Source organism: Pangasianodon hypophthalmus, chromosome 3, assembly GCF_027358585.1.
Source record: "Pangasianodon hypophthalmus isolate fPanHyp1 chromosome 3, fPanHyp1.pri, whole genome shotgun sequence".
NCBI classification, from domain to species: domain Eukaryota; kingdom Metazoa; phylum Chordata; class Actinopteri; order Siluriformes; family Pangasiidae; genus Pangasianodon; species Pangasianodon hypophthalmus.
The window spans coordinates 23,080,798-23,095,529 of record NC_069712.1 but is presented as its reverse complement, the minus strand read 5'-3'; the positions used below and the strand labels follow the sequence as shown (position 1 = coordinate 23,095,529).

The window sequence follows — 14,732 nt, the reverse complement described above, 5'->3', positions numbered from 1 at the left end:
GTGGATATCATCACTGGAAGTATATTCAGTTATGAAAACACAAATTCACTGTATTTAGGTTATTGGCTTGGAGGGTCATATGCAGCACCGTCTAATATGGTATTAGAGTACAATATGTTACAAAAAATATTTTTCATGGCATTCAGGACTCGGCAGTCCCCAGATCACAAGTGCAAGACAATTGCCTTCTATGTTAGAAACATTCTTGAATACTCGGCTGAAAGGAAGAGACCAAGAGGGAATCATATGATTCATAGTTTACTGGATAGATGAGAAAGTTAGAACCTGGTGGCACAAAACTTACTTACGTAGCCGGTTCCACAGATCAGAAAAAGAGTGCAAAGTGACCAAAACGGTTAAAGGTGGTTTTTAGATGACCAAATACAGTGGTTGGACAAAATGACAGAAATATTTGACAATATTAATATCAAGGACCTAATAAGGAGAACTCCTGCTCCCAGAACAGCTTTATTCCTCCTTGGAATGCTGTCATCAAAGGAGGTGAATGGTTTGTGTTGGAGTGTTTAACCATTCTTTAAGAAGAGGTCTTTGAGAAGAGAGAGAGAAGAGGTCTTTGATATATGGCGGTAGATGTCTACTTCACAGTCTGTGATCCAGAACACCCCATGATGATTATATCTAGTGATTAGAGACCATGGAATTTCTTTGACTTCATCCTGGTGTTCATCAAAACACTACTGAAAAATATTAGGAGTAAGAATGGGGGCATTATCATCTGGGAATGAGTTTATCATGAGAGTGTTTGCCCAATAGGGTTCATCAGGTCTGTACACTTGTTTCATACTGTTTGGCCATTATATAACTATGCAAGGCAATCATTGGAGCTAATGTTTTCCACGAGATGGCTGCTATTTAATAGTGAGCAGCAGGTATTATGCGTTGAAGGTACGACTTCTATCAAAAAAGCTGAATATGTATCAATAACCTGGCGAAGATTTTAAGTCACTTAAGCATATGAATATTGTCATTACTGGGAAACACTCAAATGTTTTATAATATGGAAATAAACTGAACGAGATGATACTGAAAAGAAGAGAAAAAAGATTATACAAAAAAAAAACAAAAAACTGAGTGGTCGATATTTTACAGTGCAGTCAAATACACCAAGAGTATGCTGCGCGTTCCTTTCAAACAAATACAATATATAATGAACAATTGTTCTTTGTCACCTCAGTGACTTGATCTTACAGGCTCTTTTGATGCTTTATTAGTGATGCAAATGAGAGCTGCAAGGAGAATGTGATAAAAGCCTTAGGTAATTTCATTTGCGTTGCAATAAGAGGCCTGCTGAGCTCTGCCGAGCTCTGTCAAAAAAATATTAGAAAACACTGAACAGTACACCTGGGTCTTTCCATTCAGTTTATCTGAGTGCATGTTACCAGGATCCATAGGAATGGACACCTGGCTCCGGCGTGCAGCGGTTTTTTCGGGATCCTCCTCCTCGTCACTGTCTGGAGCTGATGGCTGAGGCAGGAACCAGCCCATGGCCTGTGTGAACAATACTGTCTGCCAATACATATTTTATTGCTGTTATTAAGTATTAATTATTATAATATACCGATATAGAACCCCAGTTTGTGAGGGTGTGGAGGAAGACTCAGGAGGCAGGCAGAATTTTAGCCGAGCTCCGGGCTTGCATTTATTCAATCTGTGCTTTACAGAGCACTTTCAAAAAACTTAACATAAGCAGCTTTAACTCCACCAGGTTCAAGTTCACGCCCCATGGTGTGTGTGTATGCATGTCTCGTCAACTCCACTAGCTATATCACTCTCTCTCACTCATTTTGGGAGTCCCTGAAAGCACAGAGACACAAATAAGTAGACTGGCGGTTATAAGACACAGGTGAGCATCATCACTCCTTACCTGCCAGTTCGACCTGCCTCCACGCCATCCCTAGCTGACACTGGACAACACCCCGCTGCCACATACCCCCACTGCCCGACTCAGGCTTGGGAGCCGTCTGGCCTGCAGCTGACTCCCCCCGTGACGGGAGAGGTAATCTGCCACCACCATCATCTGCTTAAGAGCCAGATACCAATGAGTGATCCTTCATCCTTCATGCGGTGGAGACATTGGAGCAGGGCATGATCAGAACAGAGGAACGGAGGGTGAGGACCGCCCACTTGATGGCCAGACATTCCTTTCGATCATGCTGTACTTGGTCTCCCTTACTGACAGCTTCTAGCTGATGTACAGCACAGGACACTCCTCCCCCTCCACCGCCTGTGACATAAGGGCCCCCAGCCCTCTTTCCTATGTGTCAGTATGCAGAACAAATGGAAAAGACTAGTCAGGAGAATGCAACAGTGGGCCCAAACACAAAATCGCTTTTACCTGGCAGAAAGCCTGCTCGCCCAACTCCATCCAATGGACCGGATCTGGTGCTTCCTTTTTTAGTGAAGTCAGTCAGAGGGCTGGTGACAGTCTGAAAAATTAGGCACAAACCTCTGATAATAGCCAGCCAGCCCCAGGACCTGCTTCACCCCCCTTTTTGGTTTGGATCTCGGGTAGGCCGCAATCGCTGTCTTATCAATTTCAGGATGTACCTGCCCATGGCCCAAGTGGAAGCCCAGATACCGTACTTACACCCATCCAACTGCACACTTCTTTGGGTTTGCTGTGAGTCCTCCCCATCTAAAGGATCTCAGGACAGCCCTCAGTAAACACCGCTGCCAACTGTTACTATAAATGATTGTCATCTAAATAAGCAGCGGCATATGCATCCTGTGGGCTGAGTATTCTGTCTGTGAGACATTGAAACATCGCTGGGGCTCCAAACAACCCAAATGGAAGGGTGACAAATTGGTGTAATCCGAACTGAGTGGAAAAGGCTGTTTTCCCGAGATATTGGAGTCAAGGGAATCTGCCGATACCCCTTGGTTAAGTTCAGTGTGGAATAAAAGTGAGCCTAAGCAATCGAGCAGTTCGTCAATGCAAGGCATCAGGTATACGTCAAATTTACACACCATATTGACATATGACTGCTTCAATGGCTGTAGGACTCCTTGATTACTCCCATGTCGAGCATAGCCACATTTTTTTTTGTGTGTGTATGCTCAGGTAACCACTAGGGGCAGCTGCAAACAACCACACCTGGAGGTTGTGCTCTATGAGGTCTGTGCGACCGGGTAGAGGCGAAAACACATCAGAAATTTCCCCTTGCAACCTGGCAACTTGTGCTCTCTGGGACAGTGAGAGGTGGTGTCCACAGGGGACCAGGGTGAATTGGGCCACACTTTTTAGACATACATCCAGTTCCAGCTCCTCCCTCTCTGGAACCACCATTGCCAGAGCCACAGAGACCACTTCTCTCTACAGATTTATCAGAGTCAGGTGATATATTTGACGTGCATCACCTCTATCCGTTCACCTGACCTCACAGTCGACTAACTCTGACTCGCCTTGTGACCTCAAAGGGTCCTTGCCACTTTGTGAATAATTTAGAGCTCGACGTGGGTAGTAAAACAAGTACTTTATCTCCTGGTGCAAATTCCCATAGCATAGAGTACCCCTGTCATACATTTGGGATTGTCATTCTCTGGCCTAATGCAAATTCTCCTATGTTAGGTGACATAAGGTGTGGAGTTTTGCTCTCAGGTCCAGAATGTACTGAATTTTGCTTTTGCTGTCAGAGCATCCCTCCTTTGAATTTTCCTTAATGACGTCTAAGATGCCACAAGGCTTGTGCCCGTACAATAATTCAAATGAGGAAAACCCTCTGGAGGGTTGTGGGACCTCTCACACTGAAAACAACAAAGATTCAAACCACTTATCCCATTTCTGAGCATTACTGTGAACGAACGTACAAATCATATTTTTAATCTTTTGATTCAACTGTCCGACCAGCCCATCTGTCTGCAGATGGTAAACAGTGGTGCGAATCAATTTAATCCCCAATAATTCGTACAGTTCATGAATAATACTTGACAAAAAGAGTGTGCCCTCTTCAGTCACGCTCTTTTGGGACCCCGACTTGGGAGATAACATGGAAGAGTGCCTCTGCAACGCTGAGATATTGCCCAGCCATGGGATTATGGTCAGCTGCACAAAAAAGAAGTTCCCTACTGCTCTTTGGTACCAACAACTGGGCCGTCTCTTCCTTATTTTGAGTGTCCTGCATCACTCAATATAAAAGTGTGGGTTAGCACAATATAAGGTTGGATTTGTTGACCATCAATTACTCTCACTTGGTCGAGATCGTGCCTCAGGGTCTTGTCACACACCTGCTCCCCTGCCTAGGGTGGAGGGGCAGAGCACTCCACACCCTCCGTGTCCCCCTGATGTGGAGATGAAGTCAATGGCCCCAGCACCACCTCCCTAACCAAAGGTGCCACATTCCACACTGTGCCTCGCTACTGCAGGACCCATCCACAAACATTTCTCTCACTAATGCCTGAAACCCTGGCCAATTTGTCCCAAGAATTAGTCGCTGGGTGAGGCGCGGACTAACCACTGCCTCCACTTTATGCTTTTGCCCCCAGAATTTAATGATGATTGGCACTAGCGGATACTCGTGAATATCCCCATGCACACACCTTAACTTCACCAAATATGCACTTCCCAAAGCCTCACACTGAATCAGGCTTTGGTGGACTGAGGTCTGATTACACCCCGAGTCCACCAAGGCCTGATGTGTACTCCCTTGTATACTCACTGGTAATGGTACATTCCTGCTCGATCGCGGGGAAGCCTGAGGCACGTCAGGTATCTGGATCAGAGTTCCCACCTCCATGCGGGAACATTGATCCTGGAAATACTCGGCTTCCCCCCAGTACCAACACACCTGCCTGGGCTTTGCCATAGCTCTGCTGGGCACAGGATGTTCCCCCTGTGGGGAGAGAGACAGAGCATAGGGAGACGTTAGAGAGGCAGGGGAGGAAAAGCAAGGTGGGAACTGGGTCCGCGGTGCTGGTTTCCGGGCCCCAGCACCTCAGTTCTGATGCGAGAGGACAGGAAGAGAGAGTGCGAGAAAGACCAAGGACGCCTGGAGCAGGAGCTGCCACCAAGTGATCCTCCGCCAGCTATACAGCTTTGTCCAGGGATGCGGGTCCAAGGCACTGGACCCTCTCTGCCATTCCTGTTGGGATTCGAGAGAGAAATTGCGCCAGTTACACCAGCTCGATGATCTCTTCCACCTCTCACTCCTCTACCATCAACTGCCGGAGACAGGAGTCCCTCAGCTGCTGCACATAGAGGTGGCCAACTTCGTGAAGCTGCAGCGACCGGAAGCGTCGGCACTTTCGGCACCACTGTAGAACCACTGTAGAGTGTGGAGAAAGACTTTGGAGGCAGTCGGAATTTTTAGCTGAGCTCCAGGCTTTCATTTATTCGGTCCACATTTTAAGCGCAGTTAAAAAAAAACACAACAAAAACGGAAGAACAACAGAAAATTGGTCCATCCCAGACTTGCAGCTTCAAGTTCACGCTTTGTGCCATGTGTATGGGTGTCGGGGTGTGCGTGCATGTCTCGGGAGCTCCACCAGTTATATCAGTTTCTCTCTCTCTCCGGTTACAGGAGTCCCTGAAAGCACAAAAGATACACAAATAAGTAGACTGGGGGTAACACAGTGAGAATCACCACGTTACCTGCCAGTTCGACCCACTTCCTGTCCATCCACAGCTGACGCTTGACCACGCCCCCACTATCACAACCCACTATATACACACTAACCAAACACTTTATTAGGAACACCTGTACACTACTCATTCATGCAATTATCTAGTCAGTAAATCAGGTGGCAGCAGTGCAATGCTTAAAATCATGCAGATACAGGCCGGCAGCGGGTAATGTTCACACAGACCATCAGAATGGGGAAAAACGTGATTTCAGTGATTTTGACTGTGGCATGATTGTTGGTGCCAGACAGCTTGTCTGAGTATTTCTATAACTGCTGATCTCCTGGGATTTTCACACACAACACCCTCTAGTGTTTACTCAGAATGGTGCAATAAGGAAAAAGCATCCAGCGCACAGCAGTTCTGCAGACGGAAATCCCTTGTTGATGAGAGAGGCCAACAGAGAATGGCCAGACTTGTTCGAGCTGACAGAAAGGCTACAGTAACTAAAATAACCTCTTTGTACAATTGTGGTGAGCAGAAAAGCATCTCAGAACATTGACCCTTGAGGCAACTGGGCTACAACAGCAGCATACCACATTTGGTTCCATTTCTGTCAGCCAAGAACAGAAAGCTGAGGCTGCAGTGGGCACAGGTTCACCAAAACTGGACAGTTGAAGACTGGAAAAATGTAGCCATGTCTGATGAATCTCAATTTCTGCTGAGGTCCACAGATGGTAGGGTCAGAATTTGGCACCAACAGCATGAATCCATGGACCCAGCTTGCCTTGTGTCAACAGTCCAGACTGGTGGAGGTGGTGTAAAGGTGTGGGGGTGTTTTCGTGGCACGCTTTGGTCCTGTTAACACCAGTCATTACTTGAATGCCACAGCCTATTTGAGTATTGCTGCTGACCATGTGCATCCCTTCATGGCCACAATTTACCCATCTTCTAATGGCTACTTCCAGCATGATAACACACCATGTCACAAAGTAAAAGTTGTCTCAACCTGGTTTCATGAACATGACACTGAGTTTCACCAGAAGTTCAGTGTTCTTCAGTGGCCTTCCCAGTCACTGGATCTGAATCCAATAGAACATTGGGATGTGGTAGAACAGGAGATTCACAGCATGAAAGTGCACCTGAAAAATCTGCAGGAATTGCATGATTCAATCATGTCAGCATGGTGCTGAATCTCAAAGAAAAAATTTTCAACATCTTGTGGAAACCAGGCCATGAAGAACTGAGGCTGTTTTGAGAGCAAAGAGAGGCCCTTCCCAGTATTAGTATAGTGTTCCTAATAAAGTGCTCAGTGAGTGTATATCTCCAATAGCTTTATGAACGATATTAACAGAATTAGACAGAAAAACCAAACTCGTGATTTGAGATCCTCCTAATGGCAAGTATGAAAATAAAATAAAGGTAAAGTGTGTTTTTTAAAAGTAAAATGTATTTTTTAATAAAATACAGTTTTTAAACATTTTGTTCTGTTTGTTACTTTCTGTTTGTAACTTACTTCTATAGTGCCTTTCTGAGCCAAGAAGTACGTTATAAGGAGATTAAATCAATAACATGGAAAATTCCTCAGAATAATAGATATGAACATCTAACCTCGAGCATAAATATGACTCTAAGCACAGAAGTTGAGTGAACAAGTCACTCAACAGCAGGGAAACAGCATCAAAATACAAGATAACAGGCTGATTTATATGACTTTATACCTATATCAATGTTTTCCACAGTTGCCTATTTTCACTTTCGCAAATATTTGCTATATCGCTAAAAAAAAAAACACTTAGGGACTCAGTTGAAGCTTAAAATGCATCATTTTCTTCCGCACGGAAGCGGAAATGCGTACGAGTTACGTAAAAGTGACGTCCCTTCGTCACGCCACTCGGAAAAAATATATAATAATGAAAGCTCCTTTCAGCGATTTTAATTATCAATATGCAGTTTAATATCGCTACCGTTACTTTTTAGACATATTCTGTAATAAAGGATTCCAGCAAACAGCTGTTTATACGCTGTAATGTGGTGCGGTGGCGCTTAACCGCCACCAGGGGGCGCTGATCACCAACCCTGAGAGACGGAGACTCGTGTCGAAAGCGCGGCATCTTTACAGATAGCGCTACATTTTCATTTACTGCACTTTTGGTAAGACTGCACGCGATGAATATATATTTCTGTGGCAGTATCAGGGGAGGAAGGCAGGATGTGAAGATTTATCAAAAAATTGTGAAGAAACTGCAGAACTATGGACAAGTTTTGACAGAGCACGTGACCCATGATGATATATCTGAGAAAGGTAAGCACAGCTTCCTAAGGGTTAACTGTTACAGTGCAAGGACCTATAGGCATCTACACATTATTTCCAGCTTTCTTATTTGTTCATAGGCAATGTGGTGCATCGTACACTGGTCATAATCATGTGTCATGTGTCTATGAGCAGATGCAGACCCATCAACAGTCCCATTCACTCACCTTAAAGCAGTAACCTGGACAATTTAGCTGCCATTTACACAGTTTCCCCTTCAGCCCAAATGTACATGACCAGGCAAACCATGCTCCTTCAGTTCTGCACTGGAGCTACAAAGATGTATAATTCACATTACACGCTATGGAAGAGGCGATCCAGTTTAGTATTGTACTAACTACATGCCTAATTGTTTGGCTATTGTTTGGTTATTTAGATATACAGTCTGCATGATGCTCACATGGTAGCTATAAGTGTCCCTCACTCCTTAACAACATTAATCTTTTAGCTCCAGTGCAGAACTTGGCTGAACTATTGGTGTAATGAATAAACTTGATTTGCTTCTGACTCAGGTGAGAATGCTCTACCGGAAGGAGATGCGGCTATCTATGACCGTGATATGGAGTGGCTGACTCAGTCTGATGGTGAGACAGGTTTTGATTAGGGAGTATGAGGCTCATTGAAGACTAAGTGACATACATACATATAATGATGTTTTCCTCTTTCCTTACTCATACCTTAACGAGTAGTTATTTATTATATTATTTTAATTGTGCAGTCACATTTCCGTCATTCACAGTGTCAGAAATGTGTCATTGTACATAAGAAGTCTGAGACAATCCTTTTGCACCTCTTAAAACACCCGACACAGTAAAGATATTCTTGCTCATTTTCAGAAAGATAGTAAATTTGCACAGACCAGTTTTTAAAAAAATGCAACTGTGATAGGATATGGCTTTGAATTTTATCAAACTTAATAACTGTTTTGTTTACCTTCCCAGTTGTAGTTGCTGAAGTAACCCAACCGTCTTTTGGTGTGGGTTATGAAATCGGTCAAGCCATGGCCATGAAAAAGAGAATTCTCTGCCTTTTCCGACCCTCATCAGGGAAAGGTAATCCGAATACTCTTCAAGTCTCAGCATACTACATGAATATTTGCTCAGTAGGTGTATTAATACCATATTTGCCCCCTGCAGTTGTAAAGAACACTTCAGCCTATTTCACAGCTCATTAGAACCTGTCTCTCTAGCCTCCAGTTATCACCAGACCAACATTTAAACACTTCAATGTAGAAATCTATGAAAAATAGTTTGTTTATTTAATTTACTGTCTTCTGCTTAATATTATTCTTGGTTCTTTAGTGCTGTCTGCCATGATACGGGGTGCTGAGGGCAAGTTGGGCAGCTCTCACTTCCAGGTACTGGATTATGCGGAAGAGGAAGTTGAAGGCATCCTGGAGAATTATTTTGGTGAACTCACCAAGAACTAATATGAAATGTGTAAAATGCACTATATTGCCAAATGTATGAATACCTGACCATCACAGCCAGATTTTTTTGTTGAACATGTCTTTCCAAAACTATGGCCATGAATATGGAGCTGGTCCCCCCTTTGCTTTTATAACAGCGTCCACTCTTCTGGGAAGGCTTGCCACTAGATCTTGGAATGGCACAGATATTGGGTGAGGAGGCCAGGTACACAGTCAGCATTCCAATTCATTCCAGAGCTCTGTGCAGGTTAATTGAGTTCACCCACTCCAACCTTGGCAAACCTTGTCTTCGAGGGCCTCAGGTTTGGGCCCCTTAGTTCCAGTGAAGGGGAATTCAGCATAAAAAGACATCCTATATAATTGTGTGCTTTCAACTTTGTGGGACACAAACAGTTTGGGGACGACCCACATAGGGGTGTGATGGTCAGGTGTCCACATACCTTTGGTCATATAGTGCAGATCACTCATAATGTAATGAGTAATTTCATTATCCAACTCTGGATAGAACTATTTTTGTAAGTAGTAAGATATTTTCAGTTAAATAGTTCAGAGGCACTTAGGTTTTATATAAATTACTGACACATGATGCATTTGTGTTTGTTAAAATATGGGTGTCTCTCAGATTGAAAGATTTAAAACAAGATTTCACAAGCAAAAATGTTGTGATGTTTTCTATCATATTAAAGTGTTACTGTTCATTATTTTTCCACATTCTTGCATCTAATTTTTGTTCTTATTTCACTGTATCTGATGTAAACAATTTGATCATAATTTGTAATAATGGAAAAAGAGGGAAGAGTTAAAGGAGTGTGACAGCATTGACCAGGAGTCACGTATTTGCATATAGCTGCTTAATGAAAGCTGGCAGTAGGGCCAGATTCATAGATATTTGCATAGATATTAGGCTCTAGTGTAAAAACCAGTGAACTGGATATAGAACTGACAGGCAGCGCCACAGTACAGTAGTGGGTTGTTTGAAATTCCATCATGACACGTAAAATGTTCCAGTGCTCAATCCTACCCATACTCTCCAGTGCGGAGGATCAGTACTGATGCACCTTACTCACTTTTCTTTATTATGACCTCATTAAGACACAGTTACTTGTACCTGGTGACATTCTCTTTGCAACATCTCACATTTGTTTGCTGAATTTCTGGGGCAGTGCTTAAGTGTTTCGTCTGCTAAAGACAATGAATGCAAAAGTAACTGATTTTAAAACCAACTAAGTTTCAGTGGTACAACAACAAAAGATTTAAAACATAACTGTTACAAATGTAAATTTGCCGTGTTTTGTTGTCAGAATATTGTAATATTTTTTTGAGTAAATACTAGCTAATCAGTGGGAGGGGAGTGGTTCAGTTGGTTGAATGTAGAATTACAAGTATCTCTAAGTATTTTTATTACTGAAGCCTATAATGGCCTATAAATTCTAATAATTTTTTATTACTGACAACTATAGCCTTTCACACCTTCTGTATGATTTATACAATCAGTTTGGCCATTTCACCATTACCAACTGGTTGTGTATGATCCCACATGAATTCTTCTATAAATATGAATACATTTACCCCAGACGCTTGCTAGAGATTACTGCGATTGAACTGCAATATAGTCACAATTCTAGTTTTACACTTACATGAGTTATCCAATTATCATCTCTGATATATCTCTGAATTTCTACCTTCTGTTTAATTATTTAACTTTTTTCCCCCAACAGTGACTAATTGTAGACAGCAGTAGACAAAAAAAACACAGGAAAGAGATAAAAGTATCACAATCCACCATTTGAAGAAGACTTCAAGAGCAGAAATACAGAGGCCATACCACAAAATGCAAGCCATTCATCAGCAATAAGAATCAGAATGTCTGATATGAATTTACAAAGAAATACAGAGATGAGCCACAAAAGTTCTGGAACCAAGATTAACATCTACCAAAGTGAAGGAAAGGCCAAAGTGTGGAGAAAGAAAGGATCTACTCAGGATCCAAAACATACAAGCTCATCAGTCATGACTTGGGCTTGCATGCCTGCTTCTGGAATGGGCTCAATAATCTCACTATCTCAATAATCTCACAGCAGAATGAATTCAGAAGTGCAGAAACATACTGTCTGCCAATTTACAGAGAAATGCATCCAATCTAATTGGGAGGAACTTCATCATGCAGCAAAACATTGACCCAAAACACACAACACAAAAACAGAAAAAAGGACTTCATCAGTCAAGTCACTAGACCTTAACCCAAGTGAGCATGCATTTCACATCCTGAAGAGGAGACTGAAGGGAAAAACCCACCAAAACTAACAACAACTGAAAGAAGCCTGGAAAAGCATCACAAAAGCAACAGTTTGGTGATGTCAGTGGGTCAAGGAATATGCCACCAAATATTATGTGTTATTTACTTTGAGTATCTGTTCCAATACTTTTGCTCTTCTAAAGATTGGGTGGTCTGGCACGAAAGGTGCCATGTTGTAAGTTGTTTAACACATCTAGATGTAAATATCAGGGAATGAAAATTGAAATTCTGATCAATCATCTCATATTCATCTTTTGATCTCAAACCCAAATGTCTTTAGGCTATAGCAAAAACAAAAAAATTGGCCTTGCTATTCCAATATTTTTGGAGGGGTCTGTATGTTAAAACATAATGTAATACGAGAGGGAATCATATGATTCATAGTTTACTGAATAGATGAGAGAGGGCACAAAACTTCCGTAGCCAGTTCCACAGAGCAGAAAAAGAGTGCAAAATGACCAAACCAGTTAAAGGTGCATTTTAGAGGACCAAATACAGGGAATGGACAAAATGACAGAAATATGTAACAATATTAATATCAAGGACCTAATAAGGAGAATTTATGCCCCAGAACAGCTTTATTCCTCCTTGGAATGCTGTCATCAAAGGAGGTGAATGGTTTGTGTTGGAGTGTTTAACCATTCTTAAAGAAGAAAATCTTCCAGATCTTTGATAGATGAAGGCAGTAGAAATCTACTTCACAGTTTGTGATCCAGAACACCCCATGATCCAGGTGTTCATCAAAACACTACTGAAAAATATTAGGAGGAAGAATGGGGCATTATCTTCTGGGCATATGAATTCATCATCAGAAAAGAGTGTTTGCCCCATAGGGTTAATCTGGTCTGGATAATTGCTTCATATTGTTTGGCCGTTATATGACTATGCAAGGCAATCATTGGACCTAATGAAGGCTTCCACAAGATGGCTACTACTTAACAGTGAGCAGCAGGTATTTTGGGTTGAAGGTGTCCTTTGATTTACATACAACCATGTAGAATAGACCACAGTGTTTTTTTTCTGTCACTCAGGGATCCAGGTTTTGTATTCACTACAGGAATCTGTGTATGTTTGTGCACTGGTCTTTGATACAAAAGAATTCCCAGGGGCAGCCCTGCCACGAGTTCTATCTTTGTGAAGCTCATGATGCAGTTTTTGTTGAGACTAGGTCATAGAGGTGTTCATTTCATTTCATTGGGGAACTCAGCAACTACGCTCAAAAGTTTCCATCCAGCTTTGACTTGCAACAACTATTCCTCTTTGCTGATGCCTTTTGTCCATGTTGGTATATTCTGACATGACCTTTGAGACAGCTCCCTTTGAAAAAGTAAATAATTATCCAGTTTTTTGTGACTGACACACATAAAATTCTGTTCATTGTCTCATGTTGCTGTGAAATCTCACATAGTAAAATGCTAACTGTCAGACTTTTTTTAATAATAGATACATGCTGTTAGTTGGCAATTAACATTATAATTCATGCATAGCTGTGCTTCTAATTGTGATTTAGTCACTTCTAGGTCAAGATTAATTTCAGGTAGCGTTACTCTTATTTTATCCCCTTCTTGTAGATCTAAACAGTTATCAACTTCAAGTAATGACATAGTACTATCCACCACCACTTTCTGCTGAGCCACTGAGCTGGCCAGCCAAAACAAGCCTTTTTTGCTCATGTACTAACTGAAAGATTGACCAAATAACTGGTCCTTATTGTTGAAACACACATAAATAGGGTGTCAAGAAGAAGAAACTAGTGTACCAGTAGGTAGCCCAAAACATGGACCAGCAAACCATCTATAAACTTGAAGAAGAGTAACCAATGTGCTAAAAAAAACACCTGCTGTATGGACCTAATTTAGCATTAGCTGATCAGTTAACTGTGTGCCTTACATGCATGCCTTACATGCATGTTGGAGTTGTCAGAACATATTTCACTGCCTGTGATTTTGTGTATCCAAAATGGGGTGGGGTGAACTGAAGTTCAAGTAATAATAATCAGACCAGGCATTATCAGAATCATGCTTATTCTGTGGCTGAATGTCAGATAGACTTTGTTTTTCTCAGTAGCCCAAATTGATAAACAAATTATATCAGAAATTGTCAGAAAACCTGAAAATAAAACTGTAGTTATTGTAGTCAAACTGAAGATTTTGTAGTCTAAACATACTTTTTTTCAAAATTGTTATATTTTGAGAATGATTAAGGGAATGATTTAGGGAATGAAGCATGCTTCAGCAGTCAGCAGACCATGTTTGTAAGTCTACGCCTCTACAGTTATAAACTTACATCTATCACTGCTGTACCATATATAATATCATAAAAAGCAATTTAAGAATATCTCTTGAAACTATGCACTAATGAATATGATTATATATGAATTTGAGCAAAGGCTTATAGCTTGTGCAGTGGACAGAATATCCTCTCTAATAGCACTGGGAGTGTTATAGTGGGGAGGCTGCTCTCTACTTTGCTCTGTGAGTGATACAGTTCTATCAGCAGGAAGTGTTGGCTCCAGTTTCAGTTTATTCCTGGGCTCATTCCTTACTTCCTGTGCCAGATATATAGTATCAGGGTGGGACCAGACCACAGCTCATTCCTTGCAAAGATTAGGAAAAATCCAACGCTTTGGAGTTACAGGAATGGTGAAAGAACATCACATGCAGGAACATTAGACACGCTCCATTTGGTAAGATTCCTTTTTTTCGTGGCCTTCCTTGCAGTTGAGAAAAAAAAACAAAAACAAACAAACAAACAATATATATATATATATATATATATACATATATATATATACATATATATATATATATATATATACATATATATATATATATACATATATATATATATATATATATATATATATATATATATATATATATATATATATATATATATATATATGACATTTAGGTAATATTTTGACAGTGCAAAGTGGCAGTCATTCTAAATCTGCATATTAATGTAAGTTATTATTGAATACTGTTATTACATGCTATGTATTATGTAGTAGGTCCTATGTTTTCTTGCTAATATTCTAATATTTATCTGATGGCATAGGGGTTTTTATATTTGCATATAATGCTCAAAATTTCTATGTGCTATGTGTACAAGT

General features: G+C 41.3%; 2 protein-coding genes and 1 long non-coding RNA gene across 5 annotated transcripts in view; 2 read left to right on the top strand and 1 right to left on the bottom strand.

The window, feature by feature from the left end:
• Positions 1–244: 244 nt before the first annotated feature.
• LOC117596907 (uncharacterized) lies at positions 245–7,478 on the bottom strand. 3 transcript variants are annotated; one of them, XR_004577901.2, is made up of 3 exons: positions 7,300–7,478; positions 1,886–5,543; positions 245–1,815 (listed from the first exon to the last, which is right to left on the bottom strand). It is a non-coding gene; the product is annotated as an uncharacterized LOC117596907 (long non-coding RNA). The 3 variants fall into 3 exon arrangements; XR_004577902.2 differs by having other exon boundaries at positions 245–5,543; positions 7,095–7,478; XR_004577900.2 differs by having other exon boundaries at positions 245–5,543.
• A 150-nt stretch (positions 7,479–7,628) lies between these two features.
• On the top strand, positions 7,629–10,032 carry LOC113540869 (2'-deoxynucleoside 5'-phosphate N-hydrolase 1). Its single transcript, XM_026937502.3, has 4 exons — positions 7,629–7,883; positions 8,405–8,476; positions 8,834–8,944; positions 9,194–10,032. Exons 1-4 carry the CDS (start codon positions 7,748–7,750, stop codon positions 9,319–9,321), a joined length of 447 nt encoding a protein of 148 aa, XP_026793303.1. The 5' UTR covers positions 7,629–7,747; the 3' UTR covers positions 9,322–10,032.
• Positions 10,033–14,175: 4,143 nt separating this feature from the next.
• tjap1 (tight junction associated protein 1 (peripheral)) overlaps positions 14,176–14,732 on the top strand; it is a 91,762-nt gene continuing 91,205 nt past the window's right edge. The window contains exon 1 of the mRNA XM_053232776.1: positions 14,176–14,303. The gene's annotated coding sequence lies outside the window, so the exon portion shown is untranslated. The remainder of the gene's footprint in view (positions 14,304–14,732) is intronic.